This window comes from Neolamprologus brichardi, chromosome 7, assembly GCF_056152115.1.
Source record: "Neolamprologus brichardi isolate AB-2024 chromosome 7, ASM5615211v1, whole genome shotgun sequence".
NCBI lineage: Eukaryota > Metazoa > Chordata > Actinopteri > Cichliformes > Cichlidae > Neolamprologus > Neolamprologus brichardi.
In genome coordinates, this window is record NC_142110.1 from 20,633,513 (window position 1) to 20,657,696 (window position 24,184).

The window sequence follows — 24,184 nt, forward strand, 5'->3', positions numbered from 1 at the left end:
GCCATAAAAAAATATTTCAGAGAACTCTGTATTATTTTATAAGACAACTGAGGCATCTCTGGAGGTTTCCTCTATGGTGTAATTTGAGAGAAACAGGATTTTCTCACCCTCATCTTCTTCCTTGTGACTCCTTTTAAATAATTGAAAGCTGAGCAAAGCTGGGCAATTCTGTCCCACTGAATAAGAGAAAATTCTTCTGTGCACTCCTGCAGTGAGACTGCTAAAAAAGCCAAAACAGCTTAGATTTGTAATATCTTTACAGCTGTGTGGTGCCTTGCCATTGTTGTATTGCTCATCCCCAGGGCTTTGCAAAGAGAGAAAGTCATTGCTGAGACATTCAACTTGTTTGTGTTATCCACCCTTTTTTCTCTGAGGGATTTGGGTCATAGAGAACAACTGGATTGATCACAGCTCCCTTTGTATTGTCAAGTACGCCTGAACATTTCTCTATTAGAATTTTAAGATATGAATTGGCCTTTTAAAGTTACCCTGTCATACAGTTATTACCTCTGGAGATAATTAGTAACTGTTCTAGGAAATTGCTTTATTTGATAATGCACTCCATGTAATAATAATGCCGCTGTCAAAAATAAGTGATTCTGAATACATCAGCTCATTTGAAAATGACCTGTAATTAACATCAATGTATATGGAGTCCTTTCCTTTCTACGTCAATGCCTATATGCACCTCTAATACAGGGAGCACACTTTATCATAATAATGACTCAATTTTGAACACAACCCATCATTATTTTAATTCATAGTTGAATATGAGGCATTTGCAAAACATGCCACTGAGTGGGAACAGCTGTGCTGGGGGAATTGTTTGTTTGTAGAACACAAGCCACGTGCATTTCATGCACTTCTATCAAGTGTTCATGAACTGTTTGGCTCAGAACTGTAATATACAAATCACTCTGTCTATTAAAATTTTAAATGTTTGATATGCCCCAATGAGCTTCCAAGTGCTAGCAGCTTCATATTGTAGATGACAGTTCCAAACTATCTAAAAAATTAGAACTTGTTCAGAACCTGGATCCTGGTTCCTCTGGGGGTCACTTGAGCAAAGGCAAGACACTTGGAACATCACCAAGATGTACTTTGTTAATCGTTGTTTTTCCTGTCTTCTCTGGGATTGCAGTACACATGGGAACATTAGTTAGTGAACAAGTCCAAGTCAGTCAATAACATTAGCTGATTAAGTAAATGCTAAAGAGACTGAAAGAACAGTTAGCTATAGAATGCATACATAATGCTGTTTTAGTCTGCTTTAAATAAATTACAATTATTATTATCATTTCTTAAACAGGACTTTCATATACAAACTCATTGATTTATAGTTCAATGAAATTAATTTGTTGTTGAATTTGTTGTTAATTAAGCTTCAAATTCAAGTCAAAATATAAAGGCTCACCCCTTTAATTTGATATGTTTATGTTAGCCTACAGGTCATTATCATTTTATGCCTAAAACTATAATGCATGCCTGGGGTAACAAAAATGGACTCTGAGCTGAACTATAGGGATGAAAACATAACATATTTTGGAGATAAAGGTAAACATATTTTGAATTAAACACCATAATGTCCCACCAGTATTCTTGTAATCTGTCTCTTAAAAGCTTTAAGACCAGTAGATGTATTGCCAGTTCAATATGATTATACAAGACCTACCAAATATCTCATATTTATTTTATTTCACTCCTCCTACAAATCTTTCTTGTGGTCCTTATGTTCAAAATGTTGAACCTTTAACATGAATGAAATAACATATAGCAGGCCCTCTGAAAAACTACAGACAGGCAAAAACACAATATCAGAAAACAGATGGAGAAAATAATGAAAGATGAAACCCGCACTCACCTGCAAATATCTTGAAACAATGCTGACAAATGGGAGTAGCAGCCTGGCTGTGCTGTTTCATCAGATCACATCGTCTATCTCACAACAGCACCTGCCTCAGCTACCCCATCAAATCTCTGCAACCTGCTGTCCTTGAGGCAAGTAGGCAGAAGCCAAATTATTTGCAGAATAGCTACCCACTTCAAGGTGAAACAGCAGCTGAGATCTCAATTATTTCACAGCGGCATATTCAGGACTTGTGCAGGGGAATTGGAAATGGAACACAATTATAGGATGGATTGGTCCCTTACCGTCTTACCTATTTACCTGCATAATAATTGCTCAAATCACTGTGGTAATGCATTTGCCTATAAACAATCAGCTGCCCCATAAAGTGAGGACAAATGATAGGTTCAGTAGAGAAATTTCCTTTCATTGGGTTTATTTTAGCAGGTTGCCAAAGACATGGTTTTAATGGCAGACAGATGCAGTCTTTTTGCTGTCACATTTCTTTGAACTGGGAACTCATGACTCTTTCATGGGGTTGTTAAATAAATAAGAAGGCTAGATTGAGTCGCCTACAGAGATGTGGGCTGTGGCATATGGTCCAGGCCAAAATGGGCCTCAACAGATTGCACTTTTTGGATGGCATCTTTGTCCATGTTTCATAGCCACAAGCTGGCCACAACAGTAAAACAATAGCAAAGCAGCCTTTTAAAGATAACGCAGTGGAAAGTGTGTGTGTATGTGTGTGTGTTTGGGGGGTGGGGTGGGGGGGAGCCAGTGTTTTTATCATAGCAGGGCTCAGGGTGGTGTTTACTATGACTATGCAGAACTCTACTAAACATCAAAGCAACAGCTAAGTCTCCTCATGGGAGCCACACCACACATAAACCCCTGAACTCAGAAGGATCAAAGACTCACCCACTATTCAACTAAAGGCATATTAAACAAATATGAAAATTCTTAATATTTTGTTAGAAGTATAAATAGACAGGCCTCCACTTGGAACACACTTTTTAGGATGATCATCTTATAATTACTGAGGATATTCAGAGAAAATGTTATGGGACTTAAGCTGCCTCTTTGTTTTTTGCTAGATTCCCTGCTTTCTGTGGTACTCTCTTTCTAATTTTATCTACCACTCGGTATTTGCACTTATAAAAGCTTTCATGTCTAGTTTCGAAACAATTCTGAAAAGTATAAGGAAAGAAAGTCACCATATATTACATATACTGGAATCCATATATTGCTGAAAAAGGACATTTCTGCTTTGACAGAATTCCATTAAAATGAGACAAGAGACTCTTACCTTGTTCCCTTAGAGGAGCCAGGAAATGGTTGGCCTTGGTTCTTTTCAAATACCTATGTATAGGCTTCATGTTCACATTAAAAGTACAAACCTTTATCTGGCAAAAAAAACTATTGCTGGCGATGCCTATTAAGTAATCATTATTATGTTTACAGTTAGCTAGATTAATGCGATGGTGTTGTGTTTAGTATGTTGCTTTGTTTTGGGTTTTTTTGCTTGTTTTCTATTCTTTCTCTCTCAACAGGTGATCCAGGAGATTTTTTTTTCCTTTCTCACTGTCCCTCTCCCCTTCTGTTTTTCTTTTCCTTCCTCTTTCTTTCTCCCTTTCCTATCCCTCACTCATGTCCGTCCCGTTTGTAACAACTGAAAATAAAATAAAATAAATAATAAAAAACAAAGGTCGATCAAATGGACCAATACGGCAATGCCATGATGATCCATTTGGCAAAATAAATTCATTGGATATCCTTGTTGGTCTTCAGACAACAATTCTGATGGCTAAAGAACCAAATGGGACAGGCAAAAAAACCCAAAAAACAAAAGTAATCACTATTATGATGATTCAACTGATTCAACTATGATCATTCAACAGAATAGCACGGCTCTGATGAGGAACAAAACTGCACATGAAGCTGAGGGACACCTGGGTTCTGGAACCATTTTCCTGGTTAAGGCCTCTTTTCCACTCTGGAGTTTGCACTTGTGCATTGACTGACCGCTCAGCGTACCTTCTTTGAGCCTTCTTGGAGTCACTGGTTGGAAAACTAAATTCTGCTCCCAGCAGGAGACTCCTTTATCCTGCTGGAAAATTTCAATGACAGTGAAACTGGAGGATCATGAAGGGGCTGAACAGAAAATGAGCCCGAGTGGAGTTTTGTAATTGGACTTCTGCGCTCACCACAGACTGTCCATAACAATAAGATCCATGGACATATGTCTTCGACACTTGAGTGCAGAAAGGGACCGAAGAGTCAATCCCCATCCCCATCTGGTAGTGAGTGAGTGAAAAAGCTAACCTTCCAAGCCAAACCTTGACACAGAATTATAGATAGTGACAAAAAGAATAAGATTGCAGATTTAAGTTTCTTCCAAAGGATGATGGAAGGGCAGATGGATAATTTACTGAGGCAAGTTTTACACATGACCCTGAGCCTCTTAAGGGTTATTCTGAGAACCTGTGCCATTTCATTTGTAAATGCAGTTTCTACTTTCTCAACTTCGTACACTTTTTTCTATGTACATTATACGGGATTAAATATAAAAATCATATATGTTCCTGGAGCATTCAGGTCTTCTGAGTAAAGGCACCTTACAAGGTAAAATTGTAGACCCTCTAAAAATATGTTTTCATTTAAAGAACATATTTCAAAAATTAGAGCTAGCATTAGCAAATAAACATACCTTTGTGATTTATCATCATCGATAAGTTTTTCCTGATAACCAACCTTGGCCAAGCTGTGAAATCTAGAGGAGGCTGCAGTGTGAAAAAGGTCGCAATAGCTGCTTTAGCACTTTAGCAAAGAAAGCCCCAATGATGAAGACTGGATGTCAGCTTTAATTTTTAAAAAGTACGTTAAACAGACTGAGACGCTACCAGTTCTCTAAAATTAGTATCTATGAAAAATGACGTGGTTAACTGAAATTAAATAAATAAATAAATGAATGAAAAAATACAAAACTTGCTATTTTCCAGAGTCACCACCTTCATTTTTCATTAATGCTTTTAATCTGTAGATATATAGAGTTGCCCATGTCACACAGTGTTCAAAACCTTTCTTTGATTTTAGAAATATTTTCATACTTTTTTTTTTCTAAATTAAAATGTTGGCCTTTGCTTCTGAGCTTTTTAAAATCTATTTAATTAGAAGCGCGGACCTATATTATTTGCCAATAATATAGTTGTTTATGCAGTGACATTTTTTCATAGTGTTTTACTTCTTTGCTAAAAGAATGGTCCTATAAAGTTCCTCCATTTCTCGGGACAGTTAGCTAATAGGGAACACTTTGATGATGACTACAGAAGAAGTAATATATTTCAGTTCTTCAATTCATTCATATGTTTGAATATGGTGCTATTTGTCAATGCTGTTAACCAACGGATAACCAACGAAGATCTATTTACTGTTTTGCTAGGTTTGCCTCAAGTTATGGTAGTGTTTTATTTTAAGCTTGGTTATTTCACATACTATACTTTCACTCAATGTAAAAAAAACTGTATATTTTAAGCATATGTTTAAATGACTAGAGGGTTTGAGAGACTTATTACTACAATATAACATTTGTAACACTGTTGGGTACGTCGTCCTTAAAATTATTATTCAGTTTATTCATTATTAATTTAATTTAAATACATTTTAAGATGTAGCCTTTTTCCATTTTAAGTCAAATTAAAAGTACAGTGGTTGTCCCATGTCTACTTTGTTAATTATTGAATTGGAATATTTTATGAAATATAACATTTTGGATTTAGAATTGATTTTAATCAGGACTGTGTATGGTTTGACTGAGAGTGACTGAAATAGATTCAGAAATAGGTATAATATAGAAACACATATAATAAGAGATGTTTTGGTCCTTTGATATGGATATGAGAGACAGCGACCTACCATGAGTTTAGATTCCACATCAACATAAAAATCTCAAATGACTTGCTTTTTATTTTAGGCATCTGAAGCTTCTACTTTCTGATAGAAGTGCAGCCAACAGCAAATTCCCACTTTTGTTTGCTTACATGCTGTGTTTCCCAGATGTTGTTAAGAGCGTGGATTTGGATGAGTGCAAGGAAGACCCAGAGGTGTGTCTATATTTTCATGCTCAGTTGAGGAAAGACAACTTGTCGCATGGTGTCAGAATCCATCAGCCTGTTCCTGACCTAGAATTTTAAGCACAGATCTAATATCTGAGGAATGAAAACAATGGATGTCTCCATTACTCCCTGGAGCTCTTGGGCCTCAAGAATAGCTTCTTTCCTCTTCTATGCTGCCTGTCTGTTTTTGAGTCAGAAGATAAATGAGCATGCTTTGATACAGCTTGAGGAAAAAAAGAATGTCAAAAGTCCCCACGGAGTCCTAAAAGGCAGCAAAGATATGGAATAAAAGGGAATGGGACAGAGATTCAAACTCACTGAAGGGCAGAAGTATTTTATGAAACCAGGCGGTCCTAGTCGTATCCTTGGTCATTTCCCATAATCTTCAAAGGGCAACCTAATTTGCTATTGTTTTTCTAAGACATATCGCAGAATAATAGTGTTACTCAAAGTGAAACAGCCAGTATTTGGTTATATTTCGAAGTTCCCTAGCTGATGACTTTGTCTCTTTTAAAATTACAATTGTGCAGAGTAAATTAAAAATATTTCCAATATGCATCACAGTGCCAGTAAACCTTTACTAATGGTGGTTAATAAAAGTTTAGAAGCTAGGCAAATGAACAATTGAACTACTATTTTCCCTGTAAACAAGTAATTAGCACTGAAATATATGATATTAAATTTTCTTTCAGTCTGAATCATCATGTAATGAGCTATTCAATTGAAAAAATCAAACATTAAGTTCCTCATTTGGCCACTGATACACATACACTTGGTAAACAGAAGTTTAGAAAATTATGCTAAATTAAAAAAAAATAATAATAATAAGAATCTGGTAGCTTGTAAATGAAATAATTAATGGAAATTGTGGCAATTTTACAAAAGTGATGAGGAACTTCAGCACCTGAAAAGTCATCAGTACATATAGGTGAGCTGAATCTACCGATACATAGCTATGACATATATATTTTTCTATAAGAAAAAACAATTGAAACTTTAAAACCAAGATAAAAGCATCACTTTTTTTTTTTTTTTTAACAAAAGTCCATAGATTGTTTAATACAACATACCATATTCTCAACAATTCAACATCAACAAAATTTTGTTAATTAAAAAAAAAAAATCTGCATATTACCTTTATTGCACAGAACAATTTGAATGTATTTTCCATAGATTTCTTTTTTAGTATATATATTTTTTTGTAAAAAGTTGGCTTGGACTACATGGTCAGTATAGTCCATGGTCAAAATCAAAAAAAGGAATAACATATACCAAAATCAGAACTTCCCAAACCACTTAGGAAGAAAAAGAAAAAAAAAGGCTAGGTACAATTGCCACACTTTGAACAAAGAGAGCATTCATAATCAGCAAGAGGGAGAACCATGAGCCATATCCAGCGGGTTTTTTTTTCTCCTTTATGCAAAACGGATTACACCAAAGCTGCTTCAGATTGCTCCATGGGTGAAACCATCTGTGTCACTTCAACCATCTGCATATTCAGTTCTTACTTCCAGCCATTACTGTGATGTAATATGCAATGTCATCCATCATAGATAACTTGGCCTTTATCCTCACATGTTTTCAAAGCCCGGCTGTACAACAGTGTGTACTTGAAAAGGTAACTTTTGATTTTATTTGCAGAACCAAGTGGGAGCATAATATGCCGCAGTTTTTCCCCCTGACAAATAAATGCACATTTCTAGGAAAAAACGAACATGTAAATGATTCTGTAAGGTAATTTTTCCATGGCTTTGCTGGGGGAGGCAGTATTGTCATGAATAAAGCATTAATTTCATTAAATTAAAAAAAAAAATCAAGAAAGAAATGACAGAAATGTTCTTAATGCTTGAGGAGCACATCATATCCAAAGCGTGAGCACCGCAAGTTTTATTCCATCTAATCATGTTGAGCACAAACTAATACTATTACATAAGTTTTTTTGAAATGCTATTTAAAAGCTTAGGAGTAAGTACTTAAGTGCCAGAGTCAACCATTCTTTTGGATGGCAAAACTGCTGTGGATAGGTACATCTATTGTGAGAACAGAGCATGGTTTCAAACACTTTTCTCATTTCCTTTTGGTATCAGGTCCTTAATCTATCTGTGAGCACTGTCTGGGTAACATCTGAAAATGGAGTGGCACTGGTGCTAAGTACTCACTTCAAACCATTATGTAAAAATGTTTAATACTCACATTTAACATAATTTTATGCATTTTTGCATTAATTATTTATGTGAATATTGTCGGTGTAAAAATGCAATTTTTCTTATGTACCTTTTGGCTGTTTTTTAGCTGATTTTTTAGATCGGTAAAAATATGGACCGATTGCCAAAAATTTGCACCAAATTACTGCTGTAATCATCATTGCGTTAACAGGGTTGTAATCTGATTTTACAGACTGTTAATTGTTTTTTCTTGGTTATGAATTGGGTGCTGTAAAATTCAGATAACATTTTACAGATGTTAGTAACAGTTTTGTCTTTCGAAGAATTTGCTGTGTTTTTTTTCATAATATGACACAATAAATTTCCTGAATCACAGAAAAACCATGGAAAACAAAAAAAAGGAGGCACAGGAGTATTCACAATGATATACAGTGATGAAGATCTACTTGAATTGGTCAGTGTTTAAGGTGCTCAACAACCCATACAAATCTCATTCATAAGAGAACACCTAACTTCAGAATAAAGCAAACACGAAATAAAAAAATACGCACAAAAAACAGAGACGGCCAAAATATGATCTGCCCCTCGCATTCTAGCTTTTAAAATGTTTTATTTTTATTTTTGTGATATAGTTATCTCATTAGAAATCCACAGGAAATTAGAACTGCCTATGACAAATCTGATTTTCAATTAATGCCCCCACAGGCCTTGTGGAAACCACAGATGCCATGTAACACTGGGTGTGGTTTCATTCCTTGTCCATCAGTCAGGAGAAAGAACATTTTACTCTATGTTAACAGACCAGGATCCACAGGTTTGTAAGAGAGGAAAGGAAATGTCTTCTTTACCATTTGTCTTATTTTAAAGTTCAAAATTAATAAATTCCACAGCTCTGTTAGATCATTTTCATGTTAAATTTGCGAGGAGCATCCACTGTGGTGCTGCTCATGCCAGCGTCTGATTTCCGTGGCACATACTCAATCTCAATGTTGTGTTTAGTGTTGCCTTTACCTCTGCTCCAGAGGAACAGCAGTACCAGGCAAAAGAGGACGACACCAAGAAACGAGATGAATCCCATTGTAGTTGCAATAATCAATGTCTTTATGTCGAATGGGAAAGGGGCATTGGCTCTTGTATCATTAGCTCCAGTTTCTGTCGGCTGGTTGGATATGAAAGCAAATGTTTTGTTGGGTTGGTGTGGCCAGTCAGGCGAATAGCTATGAATATGAAGGTGTGCAAGAGAGGTGTCATTTCCACCTGCGTTGCTAGCTATACACACATATGTACCGTTATCTTGAATCTGGGCATAGCGCACTTCAAGAGTACCATCTGGCAACACAGACAGCCTTCCAATCATCTTGGTGGTGATAAACTTTTTCTGTGGAGATCGCCACATTATCACTGGAGCCGGATCCCCATCTGCTTGGCAAGCAAAATGAACAATGGCTCCCTCGTCAACAAATTTTTGCTGAGGTTTGCGATCCCTAATCCTAGACTTGCGACACGTGAAGTAGTTTGGCTGCAGAACATCTGGGAAGTCTTTGAACTCTTTGCCTTGGACGAACTCAGGGGAGGCACAGGTGGGCTGTTGCCTGTTGAAGTTCAGTCTCCAGCGCCGGCGGAAAACCCACAATAGTCGACAGTCACAGGCCAAGGGATTATCATACAATGCCAGGGTTTCCAGGTTGCCAACTGAATGGAAAGCAGACTCCTCTAAAGTACTAAGCGAGTTCCCAGACACATTTAGTATTTTCAGATAGTTTAGACCTCGGAAAGAGTAGGGTTCAATCATTGCCAGTCTGCCTCCAACAAGGTGAAATTCCTGCAGACGCAGCAGATCATGGAGCTTATTTCCTTCAATGGTATGGATAGGGTTGTATGAAAGATTGAGAAAGCGCAAATAAACCAAGTGCTGCAAGGCTACATAAGGAATTGTGGTCAGGTTGGCATTTGCAATCGTCAGGTAGGTGAGATTTAATCCATACAAGCAATTTGGGGTCATCGTATCCAAATATGGCCAATTTGCTATTTCCAATATTTTTAACCGATAGAGCCGTTTAAAAGAATAATCCCGTATGACATTGATATTGAGGTGACGCAGCCTGAGAGTGATTAAACTGTGGAGGTGGGTAAAAGCCTCTGTTGGCACAGAAGACAAGTTGCACTTCTCAAGACTCAGGTGCTCAAGACTACTTAGGCCATGAAAAGCTCGATGGGAGATGAAAACCAGATCATTATCACCCACTTCTAAAGAGCGGAGGTTATACAAATCCTGGAACATGTAGTCCAACAGGATGACAATCTTGTTCTCACTTATGTCTAGCTGTGTAAGATTACTCAGACCTGTGAACACACCGAGCTGGATGAGCTTTAGCTTGTTGCTACGTAGCCCCAATATTCGCAAGCCATAAAGGTTGTTGAATGCTCCAGGTTCAATAGTGGAGATTGTGTTTTCACTCAGTTCCAGGTGTTCAAGGTTGGGAAAGTTGGCAAACTCATCTGGGTTAATGGTTCTGATACGGTTCTTGCTGAGGTCCAGCAGTCTTGTTTCTGCAGGAATGCCTTCAGGAACTGTCATGAGTTTCTTGCGGTGGCACATCACCGATCGCTCTTGAACATTGCACTCACACCGGGATGGACAGCCTGTTGTGGATCCAGACAGGACGGTGCTCAGCATCAGAATCAGAATAGGCTGCCAGAAAGCCACCAGGTAGCTGTGCCCAGTCGCTTCCCTGCCCACCATCTTATCGGTTACCTAGAGAGACGCAGATACATAGCAAAATGTTTATGATGATCTGTTCAGTTAATAGACAAATACAGTGCAAATTGTGAAAAACTGAAACATATGAGCTAAAACAATAGTTTTAACAGTCTTGAGCAATGAGTTGATTTGTCATCATGCAGTTTAATGATAAAATTCTACTATTTTACATTACATGTGGGAGATGTTCAGAACAGGAGTCTCTAGCTCTCAGAACTTGTATTTAAAACACTTCTCTTTGGTTATTATGTGCATTTTCTGGCAGTTGGCAAGTTCAACAACTGCATGTGCTAAAAGGACAACATTCTGATGCGACACAAATGCTAACAGAACAGAGAAGAGTAGAGAGAGTGTGTCCTGCTGCAATATTCATGAATAGACTAAAGATGAATAGAGGTTACAAGGAATAAGGTATGTGCATGCAATTTTAAATTCTGCATCTTTAACTTGCCAGTGCAGAGTTTCAAAAGGTATTTTAAATCTCCTGTAAATACACAGTCGTCCATGAGACCTTGCTATACGAATAAAAATACTGATCCAAGGAAGAAAATCAAAGGCAAAATCATTCTAGTAATCTACATACATCTTTCACTACTGTATAACCTCTTGGTGTATGCTGTGGAATCCTGAACATATCTACACTAAACCTTACAAATAATCAATCAGTCAATGCTGTCTCCATGACATAAAGCAAAGGGACGTGTCTAGTGGAATTAACAACATATTTCTGTAATCCAAGTCATGCTGTGTTGTAACAACTTTTTCTGAGCACATCCGTGGTTTAGTGTGGTATTTTGAAGTCTTTTTCTTCCTATTACTTAAAATGTAAATTTGCTGTGTGAGCTAAAACAGTGGAGGGTGGAGCAACAGTAACAAAATGATACAATCACAAGATAAAAATGGTGGCAACTATGACGTATGTGCTATGGATGACAGTTGATCACAGTTAAAATATAGACCATCAGTGAATTAGAAATGGAGAAATACATATGTACAAGACAGGAAACAAAACCTGTTTAATTTGATTCCACTGGTTAGCGTGAGTCTATCCTTTCTAACAGCAATGAAATGATCCATTTGTGTCATAGCAGAACACCCATTTACAAACGAACAAAAAAGAGCATGTGATCAGCATTAATACTACAACAATTTTGAACTATATTACAACACAAGGAGTTGGATGAAAATAAGAGGTAAAAAATGTAAAGAAAAAACAGGCTGAAAAAAAATTATTCTTTAGACATGTCCCTGGGAAATGCCTGTCAATGTGTGATGACTGCTGTCACAATACAGTGAATATTCCCAGTGGTATGCAGTTTTATCTCTTCTTCTAAATTAGTCTTTAGGATGCCCTGCACCTCATCTGGTATAGCATGCGACTCAGATGCCAAGGCTAAGTTATCACTACATTAACCCATCCTGGTCTCTGTATTGTCATTCCCCGTCTCTGTCTCTGTCTCCCAATCTTTCTGTCTCTCTGTGAGGCACACAAAAGCCACCAAGAAAGAAAAAAGTCCATTTCTGAGTGGTTATGTGATTGTTCTTCCAGATGCCCAGGAGGTCTGTGAAGATGGATAATGCACCTTTATATTTCAGCAGATTCAGTGGACCACAATACATTTGACAGATTGATAGTGTAGAAAGAAAAAATCAGTGATATCCAGCTTGACAGTTAATTATGGGGTAACCTGTTACTACTATTGTGGCCACCAGCCACTGATAATTTTCCCCCCAGTGAGCCCATAGTCAACTGGACAGTAGAATCATGAAAAATGGGTTAGATTTACTTTGCTCAATTTCATTTTATTCGCTCTAAGGTCAAAGTTCAGATTGGGGATTTGATGATACCATCTGTAATCAAGTGATGCCAGAAACAGTTGAGAATTCGTCTGAATTCAGAGACCTGCACCAGAACCTGCTGTGCTTCATGCGGCCTCTGGATATACTTAATATTTCTTGTTCCTTGATGTACACTGATTAAGTAAGTGGCCTGTGAGTGTTTTGACATAGTGTGTCATAGGACATCGCAAGAAGTCTATGAAAAATGAAAAAAATGGCCTCATGACAGGCTCAGACTCTATCTGTTGGCCTACATTGTGGGGATATATCACATATTAGCTATCACTCAATGAGATGCTATTATGTCCAGCCCTAATGCCACTGACACGTTAACACAATCATAGAAATATTCAAAGTATAATCCCCTGTTGGTAAAGCTCCTTGACTACAACTTCAGCAGGTTGTGGATTGCAGTTAGGCTTCCTAACAAGTCCCTGCACTCCTCTATACATCCCAACAGTGCACATGATTGGGCAATATTAATAAGAAATTTGAATATTTAAGTAAAGTTTTTGATGAAATTCCATTTTTATGACTTAGACGCATCTAAGTCATTTACAGCACAATTTACAATTTATAGCACACGGCTTCAGCAGCAAATATGCAATGAAACATGAAAAGATATGGACACATTAAGATGAAGAATGCTATCCATGGGTAAACATTTGCAGCTCTGTTTTGTTAATGATCTGGTGTTATCATCCCCTCACAGGCATGTGTTCTGAATGTGTTCTTCATTCGAATCAGCACTCCAGTGAGCTCCCAGAGAATTACATTAATTGAGGTGAAGTGAGAGGGGGTGTGCTGCTCAAAAGAATGAATATGTAAGAGAAATAAGACAGTGGGGCTCAATAAATGAGGACTCACTGGTCCAAGACCAGTAATAACTAGATCAATGAATAGAGAGATTAATGCCTTTATGCCAGGATCCGCTGGGATGCTGAAGATGTTGCTTCATACGCAAAGTGGATGGTGCCCTGTTACAATGGAGTAGGTGTAGGCAGTTGAGTGTAGCATTAAAACACGGTTATCTTACCTAATGTCCAAGTCGCTATCATTAAGTAAAGTTTAATATGACATTTTATGGTTTTGATATAGAGCCCGATTTTAAAATAATTTTCAAAACCCAAGGTAGAAGAGCAGGTAGATGAAAGAAAGATGGTCTTCAGATTCTCGACACACTGAAGCTAACAGTACAGCACTACAATCATAACACAGTAACCGAAACATTCAGCCAGTTCATGTAAAAAAAAAGGTTCACGTTAAACTTTAACATCTGCACTGTAGCAAGCTAGAAATTATTTTCTTTTCCATATCTTATCATTCCTTTTTTAACAATTAGCACATTCGAGAATATGCATGTATCAGTGTCGTTAAGTCCTAATCATCACAGAGTAATCCGAGGCATATTTTAGTTTACCTGTCACAAGATATCACTTCTGAGCCTTGTTAAATACCATTGTTAAATACCTTTAAGCTTCCTGGAAATCCGTAAGATGATGCTGACCTTATCTGTAGCACAAAGTGTTAAAAGCCTTTAAAGCTCATTCCTCTGCAAACCGCTTAGTCAGCTGCCCGTCTAATCCTTAATGGCCAGACCAAGGACTGGAATCGTACTGCACCACCTATTTACTCTTCTTTAACATGCCCTCACACCCTTGTCCCCAGTGTTTACAATTTCATATGATGCCTATTAGTGGTATCAAGCATAAGTAATTCCAGTCATATTTTTTTTGTACAATTTGCAAATTAATGTTTTTGTGTAAGTTGACAAAAGTGTTTTATTCTCTTTCTGCTATCACTTTAATCACTTCTAAGATGCTTATTGGCTTTCTAACTGCAAGTAGCATTGCAGGTATTAAAGCATAAACTAAAAGTGATACCATGACTAAATGCATCTTAACCACAAGTTTTTTTGACCTTTAGCAAGTGGTAGTAAGATCTGTCTCACTCTGTCCTGGATGAATTTGAACAAAATTGTTAACCTTGTGTCATTGAGAAGCTACGCTGCCTGCTGGCACTGTTGGCTGGGTTTGAATCTGTGATATGGCAGGGCTTAAATGTAAGCTGACGCCCGACAGATGGACGGTAAAGCCCTAATCCAGGTGAAGAAGCTGGTTGGTGCATCGAGGTGCAGAATTCCAACAGTGGCCAGCTGTTGTTCTGACAAAACTCTGCCGTAAAACCTGTAGACATGTCTCTCCTGAACTTCACCTCTCAAAGGGGTCATTATTGCTTCTGCGCAGTGTTCTGTTCATTGATGTCTCATTCTGTAGTACAGCAACAAATAGAAAACTGGGAAAGAATTACCAGTGTGGTGTACATTCTGCATATGTAGGGAATGACAGGAATTTCTGATGTTGAGTCTGCCTTTACTGATAAAAAAAAGATGCAAACAAAACTACTTTCTAATTAAAAGAAAAAGACATTTCACAGTGCCACTTACACAAAGCCTGTCAGGAGACCAAACTTACACCAAAGGAAAAAAAAAACACTGGGGATGGGGTTATACATTAAAAGTTGATTACTTGAACCAGTCATTTTGAAAGGGATTGTTTTGTTGTTCCAGCTCGTAAAATATGTTTTTTTTTTCTTTTCTTCTTTTAATAAGACAATCAACGGGGAAATTAGAAAGATATTAACTCAGTTTTATAATAAATAGTGAATTCTTATTGTTTTGACATATTTTTAAAAATCATTTTATAAAACCCTTACTTTTAGCTCTACTTTAGAGATGTTGCCCTATAGTCTTAGTAAAATATTTTGATGATAGTAGACAGTTGCCAATGTAAAGAAAATACAATTATAGTTGGATAGATAATATTATTTGGGTTTGGTTCAACTGATTAGCTTATTGTTAAACTGGAATATCTATTTCAAATTCAACAGCATGCTTTCAGGAACTGTAAGCTCTAAAATAAAAACAGTGTAGCCAATAATAATAATAGCTAATGATTCTGGTCAAATTTTTTTAAATCGTGTTTCATTAAACATTAGTTTATCGAGGCCCATAGCTGGGGCTATTGTGTATTTTCTTTTTTCTTTGTTGGGTGTTTGGTGTGCAATTTAGGGATCGTGATGTTCTATCATTATTAAATTATTCAGCTTGCCAGCTCTCTGCAGAGAATCGTGAGGGTTTTTTTTGTTCTTTCTTTTTAAGGAGATAAAGTGTATTTTGGAAAGACTCAAATAAGACTCACTAATGAGAGCTCACATGTTTTTCACAGCATCCAAAACAATTAATAAAAGGAAACGAGCCAAACTTAAGCCTAGAGGAATAACACAAAAAGGTCTAAAAAAAAATCATTTTCTAATTAAAAGCATATTTATAATGATGTCAATTATCTGAATTTGGCAAATTATTTCATCATATATTTTGTTAAGACTGACAAACAAAAAAGAAAAATCTAATAAATGCCGTGAAGCTGACAAAAACAAGAAAGTAGGCTATTTTTCACTCAGCAACTTCACTTGAATATGTCTGTTGTTTAATAGTTATCCTGTTTAGAGCTTAGTTATACTATCATGTGAAAAAACATGTGTAGGCCTTTAGGAAGAAGTCATTAGCAATTTGGATATAAGAGCTATTTAAATTAGCCCTGACAGTTAGAAGACGATCCTGATATAATATTGATGAAACGATAATGTAAAGCGTGATGTGCTATTTATAACTAATATCACAGTTCAGACTGCCCAGCAACACTTCAAAATGAATAAAAGGGAAACTGATCACGGGGGGACCGTGGCGCTGGGGATTGGGAAGCGCATCTATAACCGGAAGGTCACCGGTTTGATCCCCGGGCTCTCTGTCCTGGTCGTTGTGTCTGTGGGCAAGACACTTAACCCTACCGCCCACTGGTGTTGGCCAGAGGGGCCGATGGCGCGATATGGCAGCTTCGCCTCTGTCAGTCTGCCCCAGGGCAGCTGTGGCTACAACTGTAGCTTGCCTCCACCAGTGTGTGAATGTGAGAGTGAATGAATAGTGGAATTGTAAAGTGCTTTGGGTGCCTTGAAAAGCGCTGTATAAATCCATTATTATTATTTATTTTATTTGACCTCTAAACACTGAGCGTAGAATGAAACACAATAAATAACAGCTTGGGTTGTGTGTTTGTGTCTGTGTTTAACTTTTCAAATGGTTAGCCAATTAGACAAATGTACAGCAAAGATGTGGCAACAAAACCACTTAACATTGCCTTCATCACTTTGTTAGCTAATGTTGTGGACCCCATTTTGAGTCTTGATTTCTTTTGCTGACAGAGACTCTAGGGCTCAGGGTCGCACACATCTACACGTGGGCTATTCTCCCAGCAACACAGGAGAAGCCAACACCCTGAGCTCCAGAGGCCAAACTGAAAACAATGCAGACATTGCAATAAAAGTAGAAGAAGCACTAACTGCTGAAGGTCACAAGGCTTTAGGTTACATACAGAATACTGATTTCAGATGAGTGTCTTAGTGTTGGAGCTGAACCTGGCCTGTTCTACTTTGTGTAGTTTGGAAGTCTGAGAGCAAGTCTGCACTAACAAGGCCCCGTGAGGTACTTGAGAAAGTCTGTTTGAAGCAATGGGCCAGAACCATTTTTTTTTCACAGTCAGCAGAACTTGATGTATCGCTGTATACAATTTTTGGATAAACACTATTTGTTTCAATTGGGGTAAAGAGTTTACAAACTCAAATCTGATGCTCATAAATTAGTCAATCAATTGTTTTATCGATTATGGATACATGATTAATACACGAGTAACCATGTGGTTCATTACATCATGTTAAAATAAACTGAGAGACTAACAATGAAGGCAACAACAGCAATAAAATAATAATGATAATGATAATCAGCAGAAATAGTATAAGTACAGTGAGAGCATAGCTCAAACTAGCGGTACCAATGTAAATGCACATGCAGGAAGTTTAACCTAGTGCCCAAAATGGAATAGGAGGCAGGAAATTGAGCTAGATAAGGAAAAAAAAAAGAACATAAAAGGGAAAAAAAGAAAATGGATGAGTTATTGTTGTTATTATTGAACTTTTAGCTCATATGTGAGGGCAAATAATAACCACTGAATGTAGCATGCTATTAGCAGACAAACTGAATTTGTATTAAAGTTTTTCTTGATCAACTTTTGCATTGGTTCAGTAAACAAAATAGTGCTCAAGGCAATTAAGTTTCACGGATAATATCCCAAAAGGGTTTCTGTTTGATTTGCTGAATGAAAAACGTGCTGTGAGTTTTTGCAAAATAGGGTAAGCATGCACTGAGTAATATGAGCTCAAACTGACAAATTGAGATAACCTGTAGTTTAGGTGCACTTTGTCTTTTATGGACTAATTTGCTCTTCTTATCCAGAAACAAAGAAACTGTTCCCTTGGCTACTGATAAGCAAAAAACACTGATATCTCACCAATATTCTTGTAATGAATTTGCAGGATGGTGTGCAAAAAACAAATGAGCTTAGGCGAATAAACAGCTCTCCCAATGCTCATCAGACGCCATGAAAACATTTGCTTATGTAATCATCCATCCATCCAATTTTCATTGAAAGGAAACTTCAAATCCTGAATATTCTTTCTTTAGAGTTCATCATTTGTTTGTTGTTATTATGCACAAAGTTTTATTTTGAATATTAATATTTCGTTACAGTGCTTTGATTCAAAGGTTTGAGGTGTAAAAGGTAAAGTTTTCAAAAATAAAGCTGTAAAAAGTATATATAATTTTTTATATATACTTTTTAGATATACACCAGTTGATCGATAACGGCAAGCTGAAGGACATTTAGAATTGGAAACAAACAAAATCCCTGTCAGCTCAATCACATATCCTGCCAGAACATCCAAACCTATTTGAATAATCCACATTTTTGCTCTGAATTAATCATCCTTGAGTGATGGGTTAATATTATGCAGCTGAATCAAGCCCTTACCTCTTCTATGGCGCATAAGCATTTGCCAAGACATAGTGTATGATTTAATTTGAGAATGACAGTACTTATGCAAATCAAAACTGTCCTCAAGTAGTGCTATGGGGGAAGAATCGTTATTTAGAAGGTGAAGATGTTAAAATTGTAAAATTCAACATAAGGACCCTACTGAATAGCTTCCGAAATTTATTCAAGGTTAGAGGGAGGGTAAATGAACGATTTGCGAGGGGGATGAACATATTGCTCTTCTCACTAAATTTGTGAGTGAATAATTTTTTCCCTCAGATGAAGTGAGCAGATTTGGCAGTTACCCTCAGAGTGTGTTGTGGGTGGGGGTAATCTGTTTGTTGGTGAGCTCCTTTGCAGGCTTATGGAACAACTAGTATATCAACTTCCCCAAATATGTTGCCTTATTAGCCTGGAATAGACTGAAAACTGCACTGGTTCTTCAATTAAAGAAGTCAACATGGAAACATGCCTTCATGTCGTAATGAATAATTAAGGCCATATTTTATCAGCTGCTAGGAAGTATGACGGGCACAGTGTGGAGAGGGCTCTCAGCTATATTGACTTTAATTGTGACTGGCATCTGAAGGCTTTCTTCCCAGTGTGGCAAAGAAAATGTCCCTTTTGCTTAGCTGTGCCTGCAGCTCACAATAACGGCTTTTAAAGGGAAACGAGCTGTAATTAGTGGATAGAGAGTTGACCCTCATGCATAAAATCCCCAACTAATGCACCGGGATCAGACTTTAGAGGGTACTGTTGTTGCACAATGTAGTAGGGAATGGCCTATATTAGTGAAGCTCCAACCACACAGGAGTTGTTTACAAAACCCATTATTGTGTGTCAGGACTTTTGTTTTTACAACTTGCAGTCACCAGGAATTATATGTCAAGTTGAGATGAACTTAGCAGTATTAAAAAAGATTATGATATTGCCAACACAATTTGCACAGTGTGCTTAATCAGACTTACTGTGTAATAGAGGGTTGGGTAGGAAGGAAGACGACATAAATCTTTGTAACTGCTTGACGTAAGTTGAGATGACAGAAGATTTTAATCAATAAAGCATACATTAGTGTTTGCTGATGGATTACAATTGCTTAACATAAATACTCAAATATGTTCAAAGTACTTCATCCATGTCTAATTTCCAAAACTGCCTTAATTTTCTGTTCTCACAGTCTCAGTGTAGCTCCAACTATTTCCAGTAGGAATTAGAGTGGGGGCAAATCAGCACCTTACTTTGAGATAGTTCCCAATGCCTAAGATTTATTTTTATGTATTGGCAAGGTAGAGCTTACTGATTATCTCTTTGGTTCTCCAATATCTTTATCGTGTCATTGTTAAATGTGCAAAATAATATATAATCTTATCAACTTTCATCTATAATGAAATGTAGGAAAAGTATATCAAAAGTCTTTGTATTTTCTATCTCAAATACTACAGGGGTATCTCATCTCTAAATTACAAAATACCATCATAAAGATGACCTTTAAAATCCATATTTTAATAAAACCTTTCCATAAGTGCTAGTACAGTGGTAGAAGCCAAAATCAGAAGCTTTTTCCAGAAAATCCAATCTTTTAAAGCAGTTGCAATATCTCCCTCTGGAAATTTCCAAGCGTCTACGAGAATATATCATTGAAATGGTGTTGAAAAACTGACATAATCCTATATTTGTGTCTTCAACTTGGGAGCAGCACCTGCACAAAGACACAAAATTGAGAAGTGCATGATACAACTAGATGAAACAACACGTGGATTTGGAATGTACCGCTGTTGGCCATGGCAGTGGTGGATATAATGGGGCTTTAAAGTCTCATGGGTTTTTTTTCTATAATTTGTATTTATTGTAACTGAAAATGAATTATTTTTGAATTCCTGCTATTATAGCAACCGCTATTCAATAACGAATAACTCCAGCAATAAACAGACAAAAGCAATAATCACAGAATCTGTCACCCACGGCTTCCATCTAGTTCCAGTATTTACATTTCACATTCGCCATCATATTTGTGATATGATTCAAGGAAAATAGGTAATAAGCTGTTTCCCCGTCCTCAACCCCGGCTCAGGTTTTTTTTTTTCATTTTTGAAATGGCTTAGTTCTTTTAGATCTTCATTTCTGTATAGCATCATGAAGAAGAGGATTTCATTGACTTGAGACATAGTGTGTTCATTTGCAAAGTCCTAAAGTACAAGATTGTAGATACAATTTGACCTTCAATGAAAACACTAAAAAAATAAAACAAACAAAAAGAAACAGATTTATTCTTTTTACTTTTACACAATTCTTGATTAATGGCTGTCAAATGCACCAACTGCCTGTGCAAAATAACTTCATTTTCCTCATTTGGGATTTATTTCCTTTAATGGCAAGGGCTCAGAAAAAACACTGACTCACAAGCGCTTTATCAAAAAACAGAAGTACGGTATAAGAACTGTGACAGTTATTTCAATGCTCTCATGCAGACTGTGTTTATGCGCCATGACAAAAAGGGTATTTTTTCACCTTTTCCACAGCAGTATGGGAAAAGTCAAATGGTAGATTTAACCTCCCAAAATAGTGACAGATCTGCACAGTGCAGTTTCCCTATTAACAGTTTCTTTATATGGGAAGGGTATTCTGGCATTTGTTTTAATGAGTGTTGATGCAGACTTTCATCTGGTCATTTTCAGCACTAAACTTTAATGAGCAGGAACTCAGAGCAGGAACTCAGAGCAACAACATATTTGATATTCATTAAGTACTGTTTTTGCACTGGAAACCAGTGACTCTGGATCAGTGCTTTGACTAAAACAAACCAAAGCAAACTATAGATGGCTGTAAATTAATTGTCAAAAGGTTACAGCTGATTAGACCAACAACGCAGCTTTCTCCTGATAAATACGCCTGACATCTTATACACTGCCCTGAAAACACCTTTATTCTTACAATTTTACCATAAAATATACCATAAAATCTTAAGCTCCATTTTATTATTCCTTTGTTACATTGCTATTAATCCAATCCCTTCGCCACAGATGGGACGGATGTTAACATATACTTGTTAAGGTAGAGCTTTCTATCCTGATAACCCATACTCTGTGGAGCAAACGCAAAAAAACAGGAAAAACATCAACAGTGAGAAAGACACACAATGGGGAGTTTATTTGCTATTTCTAGCACCATGAAAAAGAACCTATGCCATACCAGTGGGAGAACCTTGTTCACATAAGATAAATGATTTAGCCTACTGTAATTAGTGACCATGAATGGATGGCTATCAATTGAACAGCTAAAATGGTATTAGATCATTTATCTGTTTTTATACGTGCAAAATGATTCACCAGTCGTTCAGTCTTCAGTCTTTTACCAGCAAACGCACACAATGAACTAGCCTCTCCCTAAAATAACAAAACTAAAACCACACAGTTTCATTTATCTCTAATTTAAAATCTATGTAACACTTCATTCTATTTTCCTCTTGTTTTGAGATGATGGCTCAATGCACATTCATTTTAAAGAACGCAGAGGTGGATGGGCTTGTTTGTATCAGTTGATATGAAACTACACAGAGTCACGTGAACTTTAAAGCTAATAGTAGCAATTTACTGCATTATTGGGGAAAAGAAACTCTATTTAGATGGCCACAACTACAATGTTGGTCCTTTTTCTCTCTAGCCACAATCCACGAAGAATTGAACAGGTCTGGTCATCCCCACAGTGGCTTCAGAGCAGAGATAGGGGAGCTTAATCCATGTCCTCTGAGAGATTGCCCAGAAAGATGAAGCCTTAATTAGCCAGATAAAACCTCACATAATGACGCTATTGATATAGACTGAGAAATGAGGTCTAAGCTGAAACCCCCTCCCCCCCAAATAAAACAAAGACTATTGCGCATAAGATGGTTGAGATGGGCTGGGAAGACACTTCGTAAAGTGACTGCGGTGGAAGGAAAAAGGGGGCAGATCGCTCTCACTCTCAACTCCAGCAGGGGAGCATTGTCTCATCTCTCTGAACAATCCACCTGCTCCAAATTCTCTCATAAGAAGCTTAGAGAAAAAGGCTGACCTTCATATAAACAAAGATTATGTGGTGGAAAACAACAACAGTTTTGGAGTACTTAAGCAATAGGACTCTGGGGAGGTTCAAGCAATTAAAGGCAAAATTACTCATCTGAGCTGTCCTTGTATCCTCCCATTCCATATCTTTGCTTTTGTGTAGTAAGACGAGGTCATAGAGATAGTGAAAAGAAAGAGAACCACATCTCTATAGTTCTGATAATCCTAGGGGTACTAGAGGGAACAAAATCTTACTTTCAGAAAGACAATCTAGGTATTTCACATGCTATACATGGATCAATGACAAGGTGACCCAGTACAGTAATAGCAGATGGCTTTAAGGTTGGCAAAGACACTGCAAACCTCTTCAATGCTTGTTCTTCGAAGAAGTTACAGACATTAGCACCAGATTCCTTTCGTTTTCTTATTCTTAAATAATAACTCCTACAACTGACTTAAATTTGTAGAATTTCATGTACACTATACGTAGATTAATATATCTTAACACTAGGAAAAGAAAGCCTCATTATATTTGAGTGCAACTGATATCAAAGCACATCCAGCCTCAATCTGCAGAGTTAGGAGGTGAGATCCATTCTGCCACTCATGCCTTAATTAATGAGAATGGCTGTCTGTTTCCTTTGTTTCCCTGCAAAGAGCAGTGCCTATGTTGAAGCACGCTGACAGGCAGACGCTTGTGGACACACGTTTTAGAATTTCATCTTTGTACTCTTGTCATGTTATTCTTGTCGTGATGTAACTTGTATGCCATTTACAGAGGACATGTAAATCAGCATTGCTGAAATGAAGCTAACTGTGCTGTAAAATCCTGTTTTTTGGTTTTTTTTATTCACTTTACATGTTCAATCTGGATTGAGAAACACATTTTTATTTACAGAACCAGCTGAAGGGATCAGATAAGATGAGCCATTACTTAACAAATAAGCATTTTCCCGCTGTGGAAAAAAAAGTCCACAGCAGATTTTAATGACAAGTTAATTTGCTATTTGAAACAGAAAGGGTCTCATAACCAGTTAACTGTACTGGACATTTCTCATATACATAATTTTACTTTTCACTGTATTTCCACTTATTATTAGTGTTAAAATGTGTTTGACAAAAGCAAACTGTAGCAAGTTGTTACAATGCTGTTTTACGGGCAAAATAAATAATCAGTCATTCAAAAAGTTGATTCATCTATAACCAAATTAACTTTTAGTCATCTAATTAACTTGACAGAACCTCTGATGATGACTTTTTTGTTTATCACAGGTAAAGGGAACACTAGCTTCTTTAATTTGTAGAGCCTGTTATAATTTATTTTATTTTTTTAACCTTCTGCCCACTTTTCAAGGTCTTTAAACCTACGTAACTTCATTACCATTTATGTTAGAGACAAAATTCAAGTGGTTTTTGAAAGCTGAAAAGATGAGTGGCCTACATGATAATTGGGTGATAAAGGGTTTTAATGTTCTAATCTCAAAAGTAAGAATTATG

The 24,184-nt window shown here is 37.0% G+C and overlaps 1 protein-coding gene across 2 annotated transcripts in view; it reads right to left on the reverse strand.

The window, feature by feature from the left end:
* Positions 1 to 6,966: 6,966 nt before the first annotated feature.
* The window catches only part of lingo1a (leucine rich repeat and Ig domain containing 1a), a 119,237-nt gene continuing 102,019 nt past the window's right edge, over positions 6,967 to 24,184 (reverse strand). For both annotated transcript variants that reach the window (XM_006782444.2, XM_006782443.3), the window contains one exon: positions 6,967 to 10,878. In XM_006782444.2, coding sequence (XP_006782507.1) covers positions 9,019 to 10,866 — 1,848 coding nt within the window. In that variant the 5' untranslated portion in view covers positions 10,867 to 10,878 and the 3' untranslated portion in view covers positions 6,967 to 9,018. The remainder of the gene's footprint in view (positions 10,879 to 24,184) is intronic.